Here is a 21,619-nt window from a genome sequence, read left to right as displayed (position 1 = left end):
TCCATAGCGAGGGGAGCAGAACTGCATCCTACGTAGTATCAAGAATGAAACTTAAATATATTGAAAGGTACAACTTCAGTAAGGACTTGGGTTCAGTAGATTTTCTCATGAGTTTGTGTCACTGTTCTGCTTGCACACAATGGAGAGTCTCTTGAGCTGTGCTCTGAAAGCAGCCTGCAGTTCTGCAAAATGCTGGGGATTTCTGACTAGCTCTGAACACCCTCACATATCCACTGTTTTCACCGTTCTTCAGGCACTCAGTTTGCATTTTGCAGTCTCAAAAGTCTTATAGTGTTATCTTGGAATATTCTGCTTATTTCTTGTGTCAAGCCTATAAAATCAATGAAGTTATGAAGCTGTAGGAGACATCAGCTTAAAAAGTCACCTCCACCACGTTGATGATGGTGATACAGTACTGGTGAGAACCAATACTGTGACAGGCTTACGTGCTTGCTTTTTATTTTTTTCTTTTACTTTTGTTCCTAATATTTTATTTAAAATAATCCTACAGAGGGCAGTAGAAGTCTGTGGGAAAAATGATGCTTTTCCTGTGGATTGAATGTTAGGTGAAATATCAGTAGAAAAAAAAGCATTCCCAGACTTTGCCGGTTTCCATTTCAGATCAAAGAAAATGTTTATTACCCAGATTTATAAAGAAGGCAGGTTGATGTCAGGTTTCTCTTAAACAGATAATATTAGGAAAAGGAAAAAACCAAGAATGCATACATACAGATTCAGACACTGAGGTGAAATAAATGACTGTTTTAATAGGAGTGTTCTTGCAAACTTACTTGGTACAAGTCTGATGAGAGGGTTCTCAAACCAGATCCTGCCAGTTCAGTGCTAACCTTGGCTGTGCACATCTCACTTTTTTAGGTATGGATATACCATAGGGGCAGGAGAGTAAGAAAAGTGTGTATTCCTCTCCTGCTCCTTCTATTTTATTTCTTTCAGATTTTGGGTAAACCCTTTTAACATGGAACACTGTGTATATTTAATAACTGTCTTTTAATATGTAAAGGGTAGTCACTGTGTTCACAAGGATATGTGGTGACAGTTCAAGGGGCACACATTCCTTTAGGGGAAATCCTGTCTGGAAATAGGAATAAAATTCTTCACTGTGAGAAGAATAAAACATTGGAGAAGTTTTTCCAGAGAAGGGGTGGGATTTCACTTGCTGGAGGTATTCAGGACTTGCCTTGACAGGGCCCTGGATAACCTCATCTCAGGCTCTGCTTTCAGCTGAAGGTTGGAAGGATTATCTCCAGAGGGTTCTTGTGACCTAGACTGTTACCACATTTTGATACTTTTAAATATTATTTCCTTTTAAAACTTTTCTTAAATGTAAACTGCTGAAATAGGAAGGGATGCTACGGCGTTTTGAAGGACAGTTAAGGAATTTCTTTCGTCCTAACTTTCTCACTTCGTGTTATCAAAATAGGACTGACTACAGTTAGTAAAATGTTAGCAAGTCACCCTCACTCCAGTGAGCAAACTGGTGTATGGTTACACATGCCACATGTGTGCTAAAAATGTGTGCACTTTATATGTAGGCAGTTATATTTATCAGGTTCAGGAGGGCAAGGCATCAAGTTCAAGGGCACAGTTCAAGAGGCCATGGCAGATCTTGTCAGAGCTTTAGCAGGAAAGGCTCTTCAGAGTTAAATCAGCATCTTCAAGTCAACTTTACTAGGAAATCCATATTTATTTCTCTAAATGCCCTCTTGTAAAAGAGTAGAAAATCCTAAATCTGGATCTGAGCCATCGGAATTTCTACTCCTGATGATGAAAATCATCAGGATTTATTGATATAAAAATACATGACGATACACTCCCATGGCTTGGTTCTGTGTGATACTGAGCTTGTCTTGAACTCAGCATTGCTTAAGGTCATTTAAAAATGGCAGATTTGGATTATGTCAAACCCTCAGATTCAATTTAAAAAGGCTACTTTAGCAATTGAGAGGAAAAACTCTCCTCTTCATGTGGAGCAAGGCGAGAAGTGTGCATAAGGAGATCAAAACTCAGAGTTTTTGTGGGTGATGTCTTGAAGGCTAAGATATTCAGTGGTATTCAAATGGTCTCTGAAACAGAGGGATGCTGATAAAACAGAAAGAACTCTGCATAAATAGAGCTTTGGAAAAACCTCCTTTGCAGTTTGGTACTTAAAGGTTTAATTTGTGCTCTTTGTCTCAAAGAAAGGTTATAAGGTTCCCTTATTACCTACAAGATACCTGTAGTGATATTTATAGCAATAACAATTCTTCCTTATATCAGTAGATAGTGTGTGGGTATCCATTTCTCAGGAATTTGATATTAGCCCAATTAAGACCACAGATGTGATAGAAATTTTAAGAGTGAGGATGTTTAGCTATGGGAAGAGATTAAATCAGACATAAGGAGTCAAAATCTATTATTTGCCCAGAGCTGATGTTCAGACAGAGGTTTCTGAGTTTGGCTCAGAAATTTCTGAGCCCTGTTGTCTTTAAGATGAACATAGATGATCTGGAAAGTTTTCCTGAATGAAAAATCTTTCATTTAAGCACATTAAAATGGAGGACAATTCCTCTTTTGTAGCTTTGTGTAAAATGAGATGAAGTATTTGGCATTCTGAATGATTGGGTTTGGCTCCTGTACCAAGTACAGGATAGTCAAGTGGCATTGCACAAACTTCCTTGCTGGAAATGTTCTGTTTAACCTCATACAGTTTTTTCACTCTACATAAATTATTAATTATAAAGAGAGACAAAACCCAGGATTTTGCCTTTGTGCCCAGTAATAGTGCAAGAACTAAAAAAACCCAAAAGTGGTGAAAAAAGAGCTCTGAGACTTAAAAAGCACGATAGAAATTTGTCTTAGAGCATTTAAAATTTTCTTCTACCCATTTATAGTAGTATTCAGCCTGAATAGGAAAGAGAAGGCTTTTTATGGCTTCAGGTGCAGGGATAGTTATCAGGACAGTAGCAGCAGGGAGCTGGGATGCTGGATGCAATCCCTGTGGCATGGAGCCAGCTGACCTAGTGCTGGCAAAAGGTCACTGGGATGGCTGAACAGACTCTTTTTACAAAGGGCTCTTTGACAAGGGCAGCTTGTGACAGGATGTGACTTTAAACTGACAGAGCGTGGGTTTAGATTAGATATTAGGAAGAAATTTTTTACTGTGCGGGCGGTGAGACCCTGGCACAGGTTTACTTGTGGCTGCCCCATACCTGGAAGTGATCAGGGCTAGGCTGGATGGGGCTTGGAGCAAACTGGTGTAGTGGAAGGTGTCCCTGCCCATGGCAGGGGATTGGAACTGTATGATCTTTCAGGTCCCTTCCAACCCAAACCATTCTACTGTCCCGTGATTCTGTTATTACATGTTGTTACAGTAAATCTTATATTTTGAATTACATCTTTTACTAATCAAAGACTGGCTAGTCCTGAAGTGTTCAGGTGCTTGGTGTCTTGTGGAAGAGAGAGTTCATACAAACCCTCAAGAGTTAGTTTTTACAGTGCTGCCTGCTGAGTGATTCACTGCAGGATCCAGCAGCACACGGGTGGAACATAAATGTGAAATATTAAGCCTCGTGTCTCAACCCATGTTCTCTACAAGCTGAGGATTTCCAGCTGAGGACTCTCTTGCGCTAAAGTTGACACTGAAAAGGCACTGACCCTTTTGGTACGAACTGCCAGGTCATCACTGAACCTGTTTTTAGCTGTGCCAGTGGACTGGTGCTGGGCCCAGATCTGCGAGGCTGCTGGGAAGGCTGGGGCGAGAGGTGGAGAGAGGAAAGTTTTGGAAACCAGGACCAGCAGAAAGTTCTTAACAATTCACTGGAGACTAGCAAAAATAAGTAGAGTTCCTGAGATTGAAAGATCCCTGTGCTTATGGATGAACAGTATATGGATGTCAGAAAGCTGGGAAGTGATTTTACAGAGTGGAACAGTTGGCTCATGCAACAGATAACAGTAAGTTAAATAATATTTATTTATGTATTTAAAAATTTTGGGTAGCTATAACTTTCTTCATGACTGAAAATTGTGCTCTTATAGGCTTAGAAAAAATTGCCTTTCTTCGACTTTTTGAAACAGTTCCTTTCACTCCTGTTCCGTATCCATCTTGGGTTTAGTATTATTTTTAGGTTTCTCTTTCTTTAGAAATGAATCTAATAATTTCTTAAGAAATGGATCTAATGTTGAATGAATCTAACATTTGCTTTTGAAATGATGACTCAATAAGACTGTGCAAAATTCACTAAGATTAAAAGGATTGCACAAGTGGAAAAGATTTTATATTTTTTTAAAGAGGCACAAGCCCATAAAATATGAAACCAGTTTGCCCACACTTTCAGATTTTCACTGGGAAATAAATGTGATTGTCTCAACAGCATGAAAATGCGATAATTACTTAAATTTCAGTCATCCCACTCTGTAAAAGTGTACTAGTGTTTCATTTAGGTCAGACATGAAGCAAGCATCATATTCTGCTTAGTGTTTAAGATGCTGCCTCTGTGCTCCTCTGTGCTGGCATTCAAGAGATGCTCTGGTTTTATTGACCGAGGGTTTTCCCTGTAAATCAGACAGATGTAAAATAAATTTACAGAATTTGTCTCAATAAATCCATTATCAGAGTAGTTGGTGTTTTCTGTTGTTCTGCTGTGTGCACTACCAAAAGTAGATGCTGGAATAGCCCTGTCCAGTGTTCTAAATACAATATACATTGAAGGTATTCACCAAATGTTTGGGGTGGTTTGTTTTGCCTTGAATACAGTGCAGTGATCACAAATTTGGTGTTGCAAGAGGAAAAACAAGAAGAGAGAAAGGAAGGACCATGAGGTAATTTGAAAGATATGCTGAGGAACCTGGTACTTTCTTGTGTTGAGTCATAGCTTTGCAGAGCAGATATGGCTCCTGGTTTTAACTCTGTTTAAAGAACTGTGTTTAAAATTAAACAAGTTTGCAGCTCACACTAAGTATTTGCAGAATTGCATTTGTGAATAACATGGGGAGTCTGTGCTCCAGCTCTGAAGGAAAATCAACTGTACCTATGCAGAAAACGCCTACACCTGAGGGGCATTCACAAGTCTGTTCTGAAATGTCTCATGACAGGGACTTGACCATCTCTTACACTGTATCACTTCCAGTGTCCATTTGGTCTTAAAAGCAGCTATTAAAAATATACATACAAAGCCATTCTCTGTGGCTAAAAATAAGTCATATTTTTGCTCTTCCTTGATCTCTGTCCTGTTTATAACAGTCTTCATATATTTAAAGGCCTGAAATGTCTCCTTCAGCCTTTTCTCTTCTAGACTAAGCAATCTTTACTGCTCCATCCTTTTTCTTATAGGTTCCTTGCAATAAATCTCTTTAATGTGATAAATCTCTTTAATGTCTTGATGGTCTCTACTGGCCCCTTTCCAGTCTGTGAGTCTCTTTCAGAGGGCTGCTGGAGCTGGACACAGCACTCCACCTGATGCCTTACTTTTCTGCTGAGCAGGAGGGAGTAGTGAAGTTCTTTGTCTTCTTTTCTATGATTCTACAAACCTCTGATTCCATATATGATACTCCTAAAGCATTTCTGAGTGACGTTTGTTTTCCCTTAGTGCCACACTGTGAAGTGTGCAGCTGCATCCTGCTGCAACTCCTTTTGCTGCGGTGCAGTTGCATAGCTGGTGGTTTGACCTTTTAAATTTAGGCATTCAGTCTCTCCTTCCTCAGCACACACCTCTTCAGTGAGTGAAATCTTACTGACTCAAGTTTATTTCTCCAATTTACCAGATGTATTAGTGCAGAGAAATTCCTCAGACATAAGGCTCATGCCTTGTGTCAGGAGATGACCCTTATGAGAGTCATTAGTGTCAAACAAAATACTCATCTCTGGCCAGCTGAGATACTCGTATATCCTGGGGTATTGTTTGCACCCTTTCACTTTTCTAATCAAATACGCTTTTGAAAGATTGGCTCATCTTAGTAAATCCGCAGTGACATATTTATGTTGGGTGTGTGCCCATCAAACAGCTTAAAGACTGTCAGGAAAGAGCAAGCAGCATGGCATGTTTATAGGACAAGATATGAGTATGCAGTGAATCATATTTGTGCCTAATTTTACAACTGTTCAGCTGGATGAATCTGGCATTTAAAAATGTGTCCTCTTCTACCTACACAAAGGCTGTCTGAAGGCTTAATCATGGCTGAAGTGGAGCTTTACAAGACCACAGGACTTTGACAGAGTTGGTGTAAGCTTTAGAAATATATAAAACAAGCCAAAAGTGTATTTAAATAAAGTTTTAGGAAAAAAACCCCTTAAAATATTAGCCAGTGACATGTTCTTAATAGTACAGTTCATGAGGATAAAAATCCTGAGCTTTGAAGTCAAATTTGACCTTGAGAAGCAGCTTCTTGCCCAGTGTACATCTGCATAGCTGCGTTGGAGGTGGTGGAACCATGTTAATTTATACCAGCTGAAGAGCTGGTCCAGCATTTCATGGGCTTTGCAGTGCCTACATGTTTCCTTTTAAAATAAATATTTACAGTTCCTCCTAAATTTATTGCTGGGTGAAGTGTGCCAGAAAAACAGCCATGGAAACGAAGGTTAACTATTAAATCATGGGAAAGCAAAGAGCAGTGGTGTACATCCCAGACTTCCCTAACTGCCAGCATGTTTCTACCACATCTGGAGAAGCCCCTTCTCCTTGGGTAGGACCCTCATTCAACCTCCCTGAGCCCTTCCATTTGTGGCTTCTCTGCTGAGCCTTTTGCCTGTTCCTCATCCATAACCAAATCTATCTGAAGAATCTGTGACCGGCAGCAGAGAACTGAAAGGAAGAAGAGCCCGCCATAAATTGTAATATGTGTCTGCCAGTTGGTGTTGGTATGAACGGACAATATTTCCTGACTGCAATTCTCAGACTACTGATTTTCATAGTCCCTATTTCATATAACCTGCAGGAGAAGTGTGTCAGACCAAGGCTGCTAACTGTACATATTGTCCACTCCAGCTAAGTGTAAAATCTGATGAAAGACTCCACAACAGCTTCCTGCCTGGAATTCATTAATGCTTTTGAATAAGTCTGTTATGAGAAGTCTTGGGGGATTAGATTGTACAAATAGTGAGAAGGAAATGGAGAAGAATGAACAAGAATGGTATTTGTCTAGTATTAAATGGAGAGTGCAACTTGTTTTGAATGGCACAGTAAACTTGGTTTCATTATTTTTACGATCATCTAACTCGTATGTGGTCAATAGAGGTCCCTCCAACCTTTCTTAGGCATTCATGTTGACAGCATTTTGAATTTTACAGTAACTAAACAGAAACAACAAGGAATTCAAATGTCTTAGTTGGTTATGGCGAGACAATGAGAAAAGGGGCTGCCTGTGTTCCAGTTTTATTTCCCCTCACCTCAGCAAAAAATGATGAGTCTTGGCTAAGTGAACCAGCCAACAGCAGAACTGTTGTTCCATGTGCTGGAGCTCTGTGTGAATGAAGGCAGCTTTACAGAAACGTGGAAGTTGAGTTTCTGACATATCCACGGGCTTTGGTGCGGGTTTTCAGAGGTAGAACATGTTTCTGTGAATGCGTGGAACTGCTGTTGAAATTGCAGAGTTTATAACACTGGGGTTGAAGAAGTAGATACGATGGAAGGGAAGAAAAATGTCACGGAGTAAAGGTAATTTTTGTGTTGTGTTACAGTAAATTTAATCGCCGTTAAAGGGAAAATCAGTGGGCAGAAGTTGAAGGGAACAATTCTGCTCAGTTAGAAAGGGTCCTGAGCAACCTGGTCTAGTGGAAGGTGTCCCTGTCCTTGGCAGGGAGATGATCTTTAAGGTCTCTTCCAGCTATGGTTCCAACTATGATTCTGAGGTTTTATCCTCAGCAAAGCAAAATGTTCCCTATTCAGGCTTTTCTCAGGTTGTACAGAATTTCCCTATCTGGCAATCTCTGCTTTAAAAAAATTATTTTTGTTGGTTTTTTTGTGATCCAGAAGAGAAGAGAGAACAGAAAGCTTCAGCCATCCTGTGGGTGGAGGCCATGCCCACCCCAAGCTGGTAGCTCAGCCAGTCCCTTCCTGCCAGCTGTAGTTCTCCCTGGTCATCAGCGTTGGAATTGAAATGGAAATTTCTGTGGGCCACAAAAATTGTGCTTATTTTGAAGAGGGACTGTGTGCCAGGTCACTCTTGCTGGGAGTGTTCTGCTCTACCTGCTCGTGCTTTGGGTTATGGAAAGTTTGTGATTTTTATAGTCTGCTCCTGGCAGGAACGCAGACATTTCCATGCTTACAGGGTTTGATAAATGATTATTGAAGAAGAGAACAGCTCAGCTAAAAAGTTTTTCTCTGTAGGACTTTATGTATAGTGCTTTGAAGGAGAGTCTTCTGGTGGGTGGATGGGAAGGGTCAAGATTCACCATTTATTTTTCTAGATGGGAAATGATGAAACTGCCACAGTGGTTTCTGCAGTTCTGACACTGTAATGTCATAGAGCAGAGCTGCTTTTATTTCCTAAATTAGAATCTGGTTGTGGATTTGCTTTTAAATCTCTTATCTAATCTATGGGCTGGACTAAAAGATATTTCTTGTCATAAGAACTTATTTTTCCCATAGCTGTGAAATAAAAAATAACAGCTTGTTCATTCAAAAATGGGTAAAAATGCTGTTAAGTTCTTGACCCTTCTAAGGAGAGTAACTATGAGGACATCCTTTGTCTGTGTGTTGCCTTTCATGCTTATAATGATGGCTTTTGAAAGTTTTCAGTTATAGCAAATCAAAGTCCACTTACTTAGAGTGAACATGACAAATGATGGGAAATTGCATAAATTTTCTCCTGACCTTATTATAACATAAGCTCTCAAAGACTTCTGTGGAAGAATTAAATCATAAGCCTTCAGATTCTTTTTTTTCCTTCTTCACAAACGGGTGGGTTTGCAGATGCAGTTCAGTCTTTGCAGGAGCAGCTGAAATCAGATTTACCCATGCTACAGTGTGTATTGGCATTGGAACTGGACCACCAACATCTTTTTTAACAGGAACACTAGGAACAAAATAGATTTCAGGCCAAGATTTGACTTTGAAAAGAGGAAAGTGATCATTATTTATTGTAGACTGTAGCTTGGGTTTGAAAACATTTCTTTTATAGTCAGTTTTAGTTAATGCAGGTTGCTGAAGAAAGAAAATATCTCCCTCACAAAGGAACACATGGAAAATAATAAGCTTATTAATTGAATGCATGAAACCTACTCCCCTTTTCATGAAAGAAGGGTCTATGCTATGCTGAATAAAACTTTCCCCTTTGCATGCTGATGTGTTCACGAATTGATGTTGCTGCTTCATTAGGAAGCCCAGCATTTGAAGCTGCATTCTGGCAGCAGAACTCCTTTTGCTTACCAAACTTGGCCAGAGGAGTAAAAGAGCCAGCACTTGTTCATAAGGAGGAAACAGAGAATCTGAAAAACTGAAGTTTTCTTAAGCTGGAGCAATTTTTCATGAGAGTGTTTTAGGGTGAACCTTTTATTTCTTACACTAACTGTGCATGGTGCAATATAACAAATCACTTGAGGATGTTCAGTGTCCAGTTTCACTGTATTTGACCCAAGTACAAATCAAAATCCACTGCAGTTTTGTAAGAAAGTACCTTCTTTCCTTTCCCAAAGTGTTGCTGCTTAACTGTAGGCTTTGTGAATATTTTTCATTCAGTTCAGGTGCGTAGCATCCAGAATTCACAGAGTTCACTTTGTGGAAGATTTTAAGTTGACACTCTGAAAATTACATTCCTGTTGCAAAATATTATATCTTTTTAACGTTACAGTCAAAGTATTGTCCTAATTCTGGTTTCTCTGACGTGTCTGTAAATGGAGCTGCACTGTACTCATCCTACGCCACTGGCAACGGAAGCAAAATTCACTTCCAGACAGGAGGGTGTATGTGGGGGCGTTGGGACAAAGAGAACGTTGTGTTTATAAACAAATAAACTGGAAAAAAACATATTTTAGTCAGTGACCAAACAGAATAAATAAATAAATAAATAAATAAATAGATTTCCTGAAAACAGTAAAAAAGGAAAAGGAGAAATTGAAAAGTTCTGGATTTTGGTGGGAAATAAATTCTGAGCAATGCTTTGGGATTTGGAAAACAAGCCGTTTCACTTGATCCAAGCTAAGAGTCTTTCCCCAGAGGTCTGTTAACTGGAGCACTCATCTGGGCCGTTAGTTGAGGTCCCAAATCAACCAACCCCTTCCATTCACTTCCCACAGAATGTTGTAGAGCTGGTCAGAGCCCTGTTTTGATGTGGTGGCCTCTGCTGCTGTGCAGTGACCTAACAGCCAGCTCAGTGTCAGGTTATGGACCTGTGTCTCAAGTCCCTCTTGTCTCAGGTGAGTGGCTTTGTGTAGGTTCTGAGTGCTGGGGGATGCAGGCTGGCTTTGTTCATACCACGCACACGTTGCCTGTATTGTTCTCAAACTGTTGTGAAGAACCTGTTTGAGAAGGCAGATTTCTTTTCTAAATCTGCTCAGTTTGTCTGCATGCTCAGACCCCGAGCTGAGTTTTTGTGCCTGCATATGTTGTGCTAACAGGGTGTAGTACAACCAGCCCTTCTACTTTGTAGATACAACCAGTACTGGTCATTTTCATTTTGTCTCCTACCAGTCCATTTTCTCTGAGCAAGTGAAGGCTTCCCTGCCCATATTGATCAGTACACTGGGTGCCTCCCGGAACCTGGTTGTAAATCCATCCTAGGCATGTTCATGAATCTCAGACAGCTCTGATGATTTCTGGGCATGGCTGTGCTTTGTGCTGAGATTTGTTTAGCGTGATGATACCAGAAGACGTGTGGATTAAGAATTTAGTGTTGAAAGTACTGTCAATCTCCAGTTCCTATAATGATATCTCAATATTGAGATGGGCTATTACTATTTTTAAAAATAATCTATACAAATTAACTGTACATTGTGCACAATTGGGATTTTCATGAAGCTTTCAGTCCATTGCTGGATGTCTTCTGTGGAAGACAGGCTGAGACAAAGGCTTACTTGTTCTGAGTGTGCAAAAGGAGCCTGGTGCAGTGTGGGGATGGGAAGTGGACTGTGATGAGAAGGAGGACTTCAGGAAATGAAAACAAAAACAAAGCAGCAGTGTACGGTAAGAGGCATGAAAGAAAGAGCAGTGGTGCAGGTTTTGAAAGCAGAGGGAGGAGCATTGCTGGCAGCTTCTGAAGAAGTTATCACCTTTCTTCCTCTCTGTGTCTGTGTCAGGGCACTGTGATAGGTCACTGCTGCTGTTTGCACTGGGAGTCACTGGGACTCTTTCCACAGTGGTGGAATCCCTGGAAGTGCTCAAAAAAAGTGTAGGTGTGATGCTTAGGGATGTGGTCAAGTGCTGGGCTTGGCAGTCCGGTGTTAATGCTTGGACTTGATCTTGGTTGTCTTTTCCAGCCTTAATGATTCTGTGATTCCTGTGCCATTATTTCACTGGTCCTCCTTAAAACATTGGGTTGAATTCAGCAGGCTTGAGCAGAGCAGCAAGAGGGCAAGATGGCATCACTGTTTGGGATATTTGGTGGCTTGATTTTCCTTCTGTACTAGAGTGAAACAGGAGTAATGCCCTGGAAGTGAGCAGGCTGGCACAAGCTTAAAAGCAGCGTGATTCCTGTCTGTGTCTGTAATCCAGCTCCTGATTCCTTCCAGCTCCATGTGGCTACTTTGCTGTAGGAAAAGGACTAGCAAAACCGGCCAGTCTAATAGTTACTGTTTAAGAGCCCTGGAAACCTTCTGACTTCAGTAATATTTTTAAAAGTATCATTAGTTCCTGCTATTCCACTTCGTCCATAACCATGTGAGATGGCTGAGTTTATTATTAAGGAGTCTCTAATACTCTTAGAAACCCGATTCTGTGCTAAGTCAAGAAGATGTATGTGACTTAAATCTTCAGTAGATCTGGTTTGGATCAGAGGAGGGAGGTTAACAGAGCCGTATCTTCACTGAGCAACTGAAAGTGAAGTAAAACAGTCCCTGTGTGGCTGCAGCAGCTCGTGATTTACAGGGCTGGATTCACAGGGCTGCTCCTGCTGCCGAGAACGCACGCTCTCCACTGCTGTTGATTTTTGAATTAAAAAAATGCAGCTCTGTACACAGTTTACTTTAGTGCTAGAGAGCAGGGAAATATAGGTAAGAGCCGTTAATCCCCAGCAGGCTGCTGGGCAGGCGAACAGACACAGATGACAAAATTTAATTGGAAACATGAGCAGTTTAACAGAAAACATATTTGTGATAATTGAGAGAGTAACATCTCCAGAAGGGAAACTCTGCAAAGAGAAACTGATTCAGAGGAGAAGTGGCCACTGGTAGGTGAGTGTGATTTTTCAAGCTCTCTTTAAGCTCGGAACTAATTTCTTAACAAGAACAAATAACATTAGGAGGAACTAACTAAATAAAAGATTCATTTTCTCTGCAGGGGGAGGGCTGTACAGATACTGCCACAGGTTTCTCTCACAGCTGGATTAGGATAATTGGTGGTACTTAATTTAAGTTCTTTACAAAAGAATGCAATTGGTTTTATTTTTGAACATGGAGTTTTCTTCTATCTTTGCATGTGAAGATCTCACCACCCCCACCCCCCATAAATGAAAGGACTTTAGTTTTACTTTTTTCCTTACTCCTGCATTTTTAAATATGTTTGAGGTTTTTCTAAGAATTGAACTTGGACAGCAAGTATTTTGCCAAGAGCAGAGGGAACCCTTAGTTATAAAATAGTGCTGTGTTTTTGCTAATGAAAAAGTATTGTGGACTTAATAAGGGAGAACACATTGCAGAACACATTTTGGTTTGAATTGGAAGAGATTCTTTTTCTTCCTTCTTTTTCTTGAAACAGCAAGTAAATGTAAATTATACACTAGGAGCTTGTTGCTGTTCTGCTGGGTAGGAAAATAAAACTGGTTTTTGTTTTTTCTAAGTTTCACTGATTTTGAAAATACTGATGTGTCTTTTTTATGTTATCAGTGTGAAATTCTTGATGTTTCATTACAGAAAGAATCTCATAGTAACTCTAATACCAGGTACTACTATGTTGTTTTTTTGGGTTGTTTTCTGTGTTTTTTTTCCAGAGCCTGCAGACAGCACAGCCTCCCAGCCCACAGGAATGAATGAAAATGTCTCATCCTCAGTTCAAAGCTGCGGCAGTGCTGTTCCTTGCAATAACTCCTCAGCCATCCCTCAGCCCAGCTCTGCTATTAAACCTTGGCGCAGCAAGTCCCTCAGTGCCAAGCACACAGCGACGTCTTCCATGTTATCCGTAAAGCAGCCAGCAGTGGAACCTCCAAAGCCACCCTCGGAAATTGCCAAAACAGCTCCCAACGGTCAGAAATCCATGCTGGAAAAACTAAAACTCTTCAACAGCAAAGGAGGTTCCAAAGCAGGAGGGACAACGCTGGAGTGCCCGGGGTCTCGGGACAACAGCTGTGAAAAGCTGGAGACGCTTCTCAGCTTCGAGGAGAGTGAAGAAATCGATGCCACCAATCAGAATGTGAACAACCCAGGATCGATGTCCAGCAGCCCCAAAATTGCACTCAAGGGAATTGCACAAAGGACTTTCAGCCGCGCACTGACTAATAAGAAAAGTTCTCCAAAGGGTAATGAGAAGGAGAAAGAGAAACAAAAAGAGAAAGAAAAGGATAAAAGTAAAGACATTACAAAGAGAACATCCATCACCGAGAAGCTGGACCTGAAGGAGGAACCTAAAGAAGAACAGACAGCATTAACAGCAACAACAGAAATGCCAAAAAAGTCCTCCAAGATCGCAAGCTTTATCCCTAAAGGAGGGAAGCTGAGCAGTGCCAAGAAGGAGGCCTCTGCCCCTTCGCACAGTGGAATACCAAAACCAGGAATGAAAAACACCACAGGGAAATCCTCAAGTGCCCCTGTTCCTGCAAAGGAAGGCGAGAGGAGCCGTGGCGGGAAAGCCGGCTCGGGGCTGTCGCATCAGAAGTCCCAGCTGGACAGCCGTCATTCCAGCTCCTCCTCCAGCCTGGCCTCCTCCGAAGGGAAGGGCGTCGGGGGCCTCCACAGCAGCAGCAGCAGCCAGGCCGTGAACGGGCCCGCGGTGACGACCCACACCACGGGGAGCAACACCGTGAGTGTGCAGCTACCTCATCCCCAGCAGCAATACAGCCACCCCAACACCGCCACCGTCGCGCCCTTCATGTACAGGTACGGGACACACCTTGCCAGGGGCTGTGGGGAAGGGGCGCCCAGAAGGGTCATTGTGGACACTCTTCCCAGGGGAGTGAAGCAGCAAGGTAAATGCCTCATCACGGAGAAGTTTCTTGCTTTAAGAGTGTAGGCAATTTGTGCGTTTTCACAAAACTGATGGTGAAGGCTGTCAGACTAAGGTGTATGAGAAGTTATGATAGACAGGAGGGGAAATTATTGTTGTATCTGACCCTGCTAGCAGGAAAGATGGCTGAACACCTTCTTGACCAGATGCTGCTCTTCCAAAGGGTACAGGAACACGTATCAGGTTTGTTTTGCGCATCGTAGCTTTGAAAGTTGTAGCAACACCAAGACGCACTCTTCATTGTGCCTGACAGTGGTGGAGCTGCCTCATTCTAAGCAGGAATTGAAAATTAAAAAAAAAAAATTATTAAAATAAAAATCCCTTAGTTTAAGTAAGGCCAGACAACAAGTCTGTGGTGTTGTATGTGTTAACCCTGAGATAAGCAAAAGAGCAGCCAAATGAAGTGACAGCTAACCTCTCTCTAGTCCATTTTCTGTTTGAAGCACCTTCTGTTTGACAATGGCAGTAGAGGGTACAGAGGGAAATGTAACAAGAGGGAAATCAGTAGCAGAGATTCCTAAGGACACAGCATGACTGGGACACAAGAAGTTTCTCAGAGGGTGGGATTTTTGGTTTGGACAGCCATCTCTTGAGGGTTTTTTGACATTGCTTAGCTCTTTCGCAGGAAGAGGATGCAGGTGTTTGCTCTGTCTGCATCATCTTCTTGCTGCTCATGATCTGAAAGACCTTTATCACCCCCTTCCCTTCCTTAAGATGTGTCTTTTCTAGGCTAAGGTACCCTAGCCTCTTTAGTTTTTACTTGTGGAGATCCTGTTCATGATCTTTGGTCATCTTTGTTGCCCTGTCCCCTAGTTTTTTCAGCTCTACTGTACACATTTTTGCCTCGGATCTCTTGGCAGACGTAGCATAAAAAGTGGTTGGTCACATTTTTTAATAAAAATGAATGTCAGTGGAATGAACCTGAAGGAGAGGGGTGCCAAAGGCCTGTGTAGGAATGCAGAATGGGAAGAGCAACCCTTGAGTCTTCTGGCCCCTTTGAGAATTCTCCCCTGTAGAGTAAAATGCCAGGGGACCTGGGAAGCAGAAATTTTTGGAGATGGGTTGTTTAGTTTATCAGATAACTACAATGTCCTCTCATTGCTGGTATTGATCTTTGTCTGAACACAGATACCATCCTGTAAAGTGTAAAAGCAGATGCAATCCATACATTTTCTATAATCTAAACATACTGATAAACTCTACACAGTATTTATTTGACCTTTTACCAAAACCAGGAATGAAACTACCTGTTGGCAGCTGGAAAATTGAAAAACAGTGTTTACTTTTCAGCATTGGAGGGAAAAAAGGCCAAACTCTGTGATCATGTTAGCTTTAAAAGGAGAGAAAAGTCAGATCATAATGGTTTGCAAGGCACACATAACACATTATTATATTTACTATCCAGACATTATTTGAATCTGCAAAATGCACTTGTTAGTGCATTGCAGTAGAAGGCTCAGGTTTTTTCTGATGTCAGTTAAGGTTTGTTTAATCTGTATTTTTCAGCTGCCTGTAGACTTTTTGTTTGGGTTTGATGGGTTTTTTTTAAAGCAAAAGACATAAGAAATTATTCTGTGTTTTGTATAGTGTTGTCATGGGCAGAATGGGAGCTTCAGACAAAGTTTATTAGAGAAGCCCTCCCGTTGAGTCAGGAGGTGCAGAAAGGACCCCCTTGCTTTCTAAACTCCTTCTCAGAAAGGAGTCTGAATACAGCTGGATCCAGGCTTAACCCCAGACTTGGTCAATTTTGTTCATGTCTAAAAGATTATACAGGTGTAATTAAACTTCATGTAACTCAACTGTCCTGTAGGATTAAGGATGGCAAACCGGATATATTTATATAAAAATAAGTGATTTATTTTGACAATGATTAGACTAAAAGTTCTCAATCAGAATTATTTACTACACAGTAAAGGCAGCTGTGATTACTAGTACAGTATAATGCACTATTTTTGAAGCAATATCAAAGGAATTACATTAAAGTTAGCAAAAGCAATTATTCAGTAGAGATTGATGTTACTCATCCATACCAATGGCCATGGGCAGATCCCTTTTGCTCACCCTGCAGGATGTCCCCACTCAAGGGAGGAGTCCCTGCACGCACTCCAAGGAGGGGTGTGTTAGAAGACCTTGCTGCTAAACAGTGGGATTGGGATTTTATAGGATAGAGTGTGAGTCATGTGTCTCCTGGCCAGCTGTGTCAGCTCAGCATCTTTACTTCTCAGTGGTATCACTGTTGGTTCCTTTATCAGGTACTTTACCAGGTCTGCCACATCTTCACCTCTCTGTCAGGAGGCTGGGATTTGGGATTGATGGGTCAGGCTGGTTTCAGCATTATTCAACACCAAAAGCAGCAAGAGACCCCTTCTCCTTTCACCACAGACAGCTCTGTAAACAGGGCACTGTTCCAGTTGTTTCACCCCCACTCCAGGCAGAGCATCCTGCTACAAGGGTCAAGTGAAATTAAGAGTATTGCAATAATAATTCCCCACTGTGTCTTCACTTTTTTACAGCACTTACCCTTGGGGCAGGAGAACTTCCAGCTGCTTGTTGGTGTGGCTCTATGAGCAAAACACAGCACAATTAGTAAAGTGAAATGATTCCCAATATCTTACTCAAATCTGGCAGTAGATCCGTACATCACCTTTCATTACCTGGCAGCCGTAATACCAGACAATAAATTGGAATTTGAAGTTGGTTTTGCCCAGTCATTTCTTTTAAAATACAAGTGATGTTGAAGGGAACCTAGCAGGAGTGTAACATGCCATCACATGCTACCTGCTTTATCTTTGTGCAATACAGACTTTATTGGAGAGGATCAGATTAGCCACAACAATTGATGTTATTGATAATTAAAATACATCTGGAAATCCAAGTGTCTTAAGACCCCGTCTGATGAGCTGTGAAGCCTGTCTTCAACTATGAATTTTTTATTTTTTACAGCTGAGTGCTTGTTTCCATTTCTAGGATGTAATTCAACATGGGACTAATGAATTATGTAAAATCAGTCTGCTGGTCTGTTCTGGAGAGTGGGACAGAGTGGCTGATGGCAGGTGCACTCGCCTTGTTGTTGTACTTGAGATACTTTGGATGGAGAGTGGCTGCACATCTTTGTGTTGTTTTGCCTTCCAGATCTCAGACAGACAATGAAGGGAACGTGACAGCCGAGGCCAGCACAGGAGGGGTCAGCATGGATTCTGCTCTCTATGTCAAAACTGCCCAGCCTGCCCTCGAGGACCTCTCAGGTATGTCTTGCAGCATGACCCGTTACTGGCGGTGGTCTGGTTAAATGAGAACAGGCTAGAGAAAGTTGGTTTTATTCCTGATGCTTTAGTTCTTAATAACTATATTTCTTTCAGCTCTTTTCACTGCAATGAAAACCAGGTGTTAATGATTTGAACTCTAGATGCTTAAGTTCAGCACAGTGGTGTGCTCCCCAAATTTCTTGAAATCATTAGGAATTCTGCCTACTTAATGTTTTTCTAGGAGACATGCAGCATTTTTTAGGATTAAACTATTATAAAGATCCTAAGAATTCCCAGGCATTTAATATTTTTTGTTTTCTTTTAAAAACTTTGTTTTGGAGCTTATGGAAGAGATTGTGTTCATTTCCTTGATGTTTTGGTTTGGAGGAATCTCAGTATCACTCACATGCATCTGATCAATTTGAGAAAAAGCCTTTGCAGCAATAAGGCACCACAATCCAACTACACTTTACTGTGTCCAGCACACAGAAGCTGAAACTGGTTGTAGCTAGAATATGAGCAGTCTAAATTAGAAAGTACCTCATATATTTATCTGGAATTCCTGCTACTGTAAGAAGTATATGCTAGTTAGCAAAAAAATTTAATAACAGTGATTTTCATCAACCATATTCTGTTAGAATCTATTAGATACTACTAATGTGATCTAAAATGTGTTTTTAAAGTCACAGTCTGATCTCCTCCTGTCCCCATTTCAGCAATATCTATGACTTTGCTTACTGTGTGCTATTGCAGGATACCTCATCTGTAGAATATCTCAGGTTTTTTCATCTACTTAGTCTTGGTGTCCCCCAGTTTCATGTGGGGTTTGAAACCAAATGCCCTCCTTGGAGAAGTGATGTGGCTAAAAGTGTCACAGTGAGATTAATTCCATACTGCATTGCACATTCTGTCAGTGCTGCCTTTTCACCTGTGTGCTGATGGCAAAGGTTAGAGGCAGAGTCACTGGTGAGGAAAAGGGCTGCAGGAATGCCTAAGTGAGCATATCTGTGTGTACAAGTTATATATAGGTGGATTAAGTACTTAAAAGGCAAATAAAAGGCACAAGGGATAAAATCCTTGAGAACATTTTTGGGCTTATATTTAAATATGAGAGTTCCAAGTAGGAAACAGTGTCCAGCTGCTTAAACTTTTCCAGCATTACCTCTTAATCATCATATTGTCTGGGCTGGATGTATTTCAGCCTGCAGACTGAGAAGTGTTTCTGGATCACAAAAGGTCTTCAGTTTTTAATGACAGATGTTATGTAAATACAAACTATTACTCAACTAGAATATGAAAGTTTTGGGATCCAAAGGCGGAAGACAGCTGACAGCCTCAAACAAGGGAGATGCAAACCCCAGCTGTGCACAGCCAGACCCGACAGCAGCATCCATAAAGGGGCCTTGGGGGAAACAGAACAAACTAAACAAAATAGTCCTTCAGCCCAAATGAATTAGAATAAATAAGGCACAGATATCTTCTCTCCCTGCATAGCAGCCATTGATGCTGTTAATTTAAAAGCACATATAAAACAAAAGAGAGCATAGGTAGGGGAAAATGGAAGCAGAATTGTTTAAGGATGCTGCCTGCTCATGAGGAGCTAAGTGATCTCAGAATTAAGCTCTAAGGGCTAACCATCCAATATCTGTCTATTAAGTATACTTAGAGTTTAAGCAGTGGAATGTCATTTAAGTGAGAATTTGGTATCAATTTAGGCAGAAGAGCGATCTCAGTAGAAACTAGTTTGTCTCCTGTGTGTTTTCCCAAGAAGTTACCTACCATTTGCCTTCACATCGATGAGAGAAATGATCTGTAAAAGAGCACTGTGACCTTTGTTAAGCTAAAGGCTTATAAATATTTTATGGTTTTTACTGCAAAAATTTGTAGATCCATGAGTATAGAAAATGTTTTCTGTCCCAGAGACCCTCTGGCTAAAGTAATCATTCTTGTTAGGTGGATGTTTCCAGTCCAGCCAGACCATAATTGTTTGACCCTCTGGCTTAAGTGAATTGTAACTCAGGGAGATGATTTCCCAGAGAGTAGAGACTGATTGAAAGAAAAATGCTAGCATGGGAACGAAGCACTTGGGTCAGTAGTTTGTACCACTGCTGCTTTGTAGGCAACAGTGTGTGAGTGGGTTTTTCTGTGCCACCAACCCGGCACCTTTTCGAAACATGAAATTTAAAGCAGAGACTGTAGAAAGTTCCAGCAACAGCTTTTTTATCTGGTTTTTCACACTTCTGGTGTGTGTAATATATAGATATCCATCTAAACTTGCAATCGTGTGGGTGACCAGCATCCTGGCAGTTCAAGAACACATCACTTCTGCAGAGAAGGCTGATACAAAATGTGAAAAGTTTTACATTTACTGTAGTATTTTCTTTAGTAGTGAGTTGTAAACCCTTTAGAATGAAATTATTTCCTTCTGTGCCCAACAGAAGCTTTGTGACAGTTTTTTGGAGGTTTTCTGTTCCAGCTTTCAGCTTACAAAGAATACGCTGGCACTACTAGAAATTCACTTCTCTTCAGCCACTTAGAGGGTTTAACTCCATAAAGCTCAGCTGAGGTAACAACCAAAGTGTTTCTGAATTGACAGCTGAGAGCATGTAAATAAATTATGCTGATGCACTAATTAAATTATTAATTTGGTAAAATGAAATTATGCTGAGGCAGTAGGAAGACTTCTTTTTGTGTACATAAACTCTACTTTAAAAGAGCAGGACATGAATGTGTTTTAGAACAAAGTGTTTAAAGAACAGGATTTCTAGATGCCATGAAAACTAAGTCACCCCCCAACTTTGTGTCATGTAGCATATTTTAGGAACAGTAACTGTGTTGTGATGTTGACAAGCAAAACCTCTTGTTATTTTACCTGAAACATCACTCAGCATGGAGCACCCCATCAACAGAGTTTAATTTATGGGAAGCTGTTACTGTAGAATGAGATCTGTGTGAAACAGGACAAAGAAGATGTAGTCAAAATACAGCATTGGAGAAATTGCCTGTGTCAGGTTAATGTTAATTATGTCAACGCATGAGATGGAAAGGGTAGTATTAATGGAGTGTATATTCTAATGAGGTTGAAAGTTAACCAGAATTTAAACTGGGTCATGTGGGAAATGACAATACAGCAGCATCTCAAAGGCAGCCTGTGCAGTGAAGGTAACCCTGCAGAGCTCATTTCAGTCCGGATGTGATGACAGCAGGTGCCTGCTGAGGGGAATGGAATCTCAATCCTAACCAGCTTAGAAAGTCAGTGAAAAAATGCATTAGAGTCAGATTCAGACATAGGTGACAGCTCAGTTCTGTGCTATTTCCTGCCTGGTCCTTACTCAGGGCTTATTTTCCCTGTAGGAGAGGATCCGGAGACTCGGCGGTTGCGAACGGTGAAGAACATCGCTGACCTTCGGCAGAACCTGGAGGAAACCATGTCCAGTTTACGGGGAACCCAGGTCACCCACAGGTGAGGGCACCACTGTGTTTATATGGAAATGGAAACCACCGTGCTCTTCCTTTACATCTCTTACACCTGGCTGGCTTGCATCCTTAGAAAAATGATTAACACTGACAATGGGAGATACTGATCTCGTCATTTTTGTCTTTAATGCACAGAATTTGAATAATGTTTGCTGGTTATTGAGATGTATGATGAGGAATTGATGGGATGGGTTGCGTATTGACTCAAAAGTCAAGAATAATCACTTCTTGTTAAATGTGTGAGGTGATGTTTGAATATAAGTTACAGTTTGAAATGTTTCTTCTTACTGTTGAGTAACTTCAGTGCATTGCACCTCTCTCCCCCTATGTGTAATATTTTGTTTAAATAGGAGGTGAACTGTGCTTCACCCACATTATCAAGTGCATCACTTAAATTCCTGACCAAACTTTGGACAAACAAATTTTTCTAATATTTTTAATCGTCCCCTGTATGCAACTGCTTTTTCTTTGTAAAGCAGCATTTGGAAATCTTCAGCAATATTTAAAATATGCTGTCAATAAACAAAGATTGCTACTGCATTTAAACATTATGTGAGTTTGATCTTTTCAGTGTTGAACAGGATGTTAGGGAGA

At 40.9% G+C, this 21,619-nt stretch overlaps 1 protein-coding gene across 11 annotated transcripts in view; it reads left to right on the top strand.

The window, feature by feature from the left end:
• The window catches only part of NAV2 (neuron navigator 2), a 366,621-nt gene that overhangs the window by 251,570 nt on the left and 93,432 nt on the right, over positions 1–21,619 (top strand). For all 11 annotated transcript variants that reach the window (XM_048306045.1, XM_048306044.1, XM_048306043.1 and 8 more), the window contains 3 exons: positions 13,075–14,176; positions 17,436–17,548; positions 20,903–21,011. In XM_048306045.1, coding sequence (XP_048162002.1) covers positions 13,075–14,176; positions 17,436–17,548; positions 20,903–21,011 — 1,324 coding nt within the window. The remainder of the gene's footprint in view (positions 1–13,074; positions 14,177–17,435; positions 17,549–20,902; positions 21,012–21,619) is intronic.

The sequence above is a fragment of the Corvus hawaiiensis genome, chromosome 6, assembly GCF_020740725.1.
Source record: "Corvus hawaiiensis isolate bCorHaw1 chromosome 6, bCorHaw1.pri.cur, whole genome shotgun sequence".
Lineage (NCBI taxonomy): Eukaryota > Metazoa > Chordata > Aves > Passeriformes > Corvidae > Corvus > Corvus hawaiiensis.
This window is presented reverse-complemented; position numbering and strand designations above follow the sequence as displayed.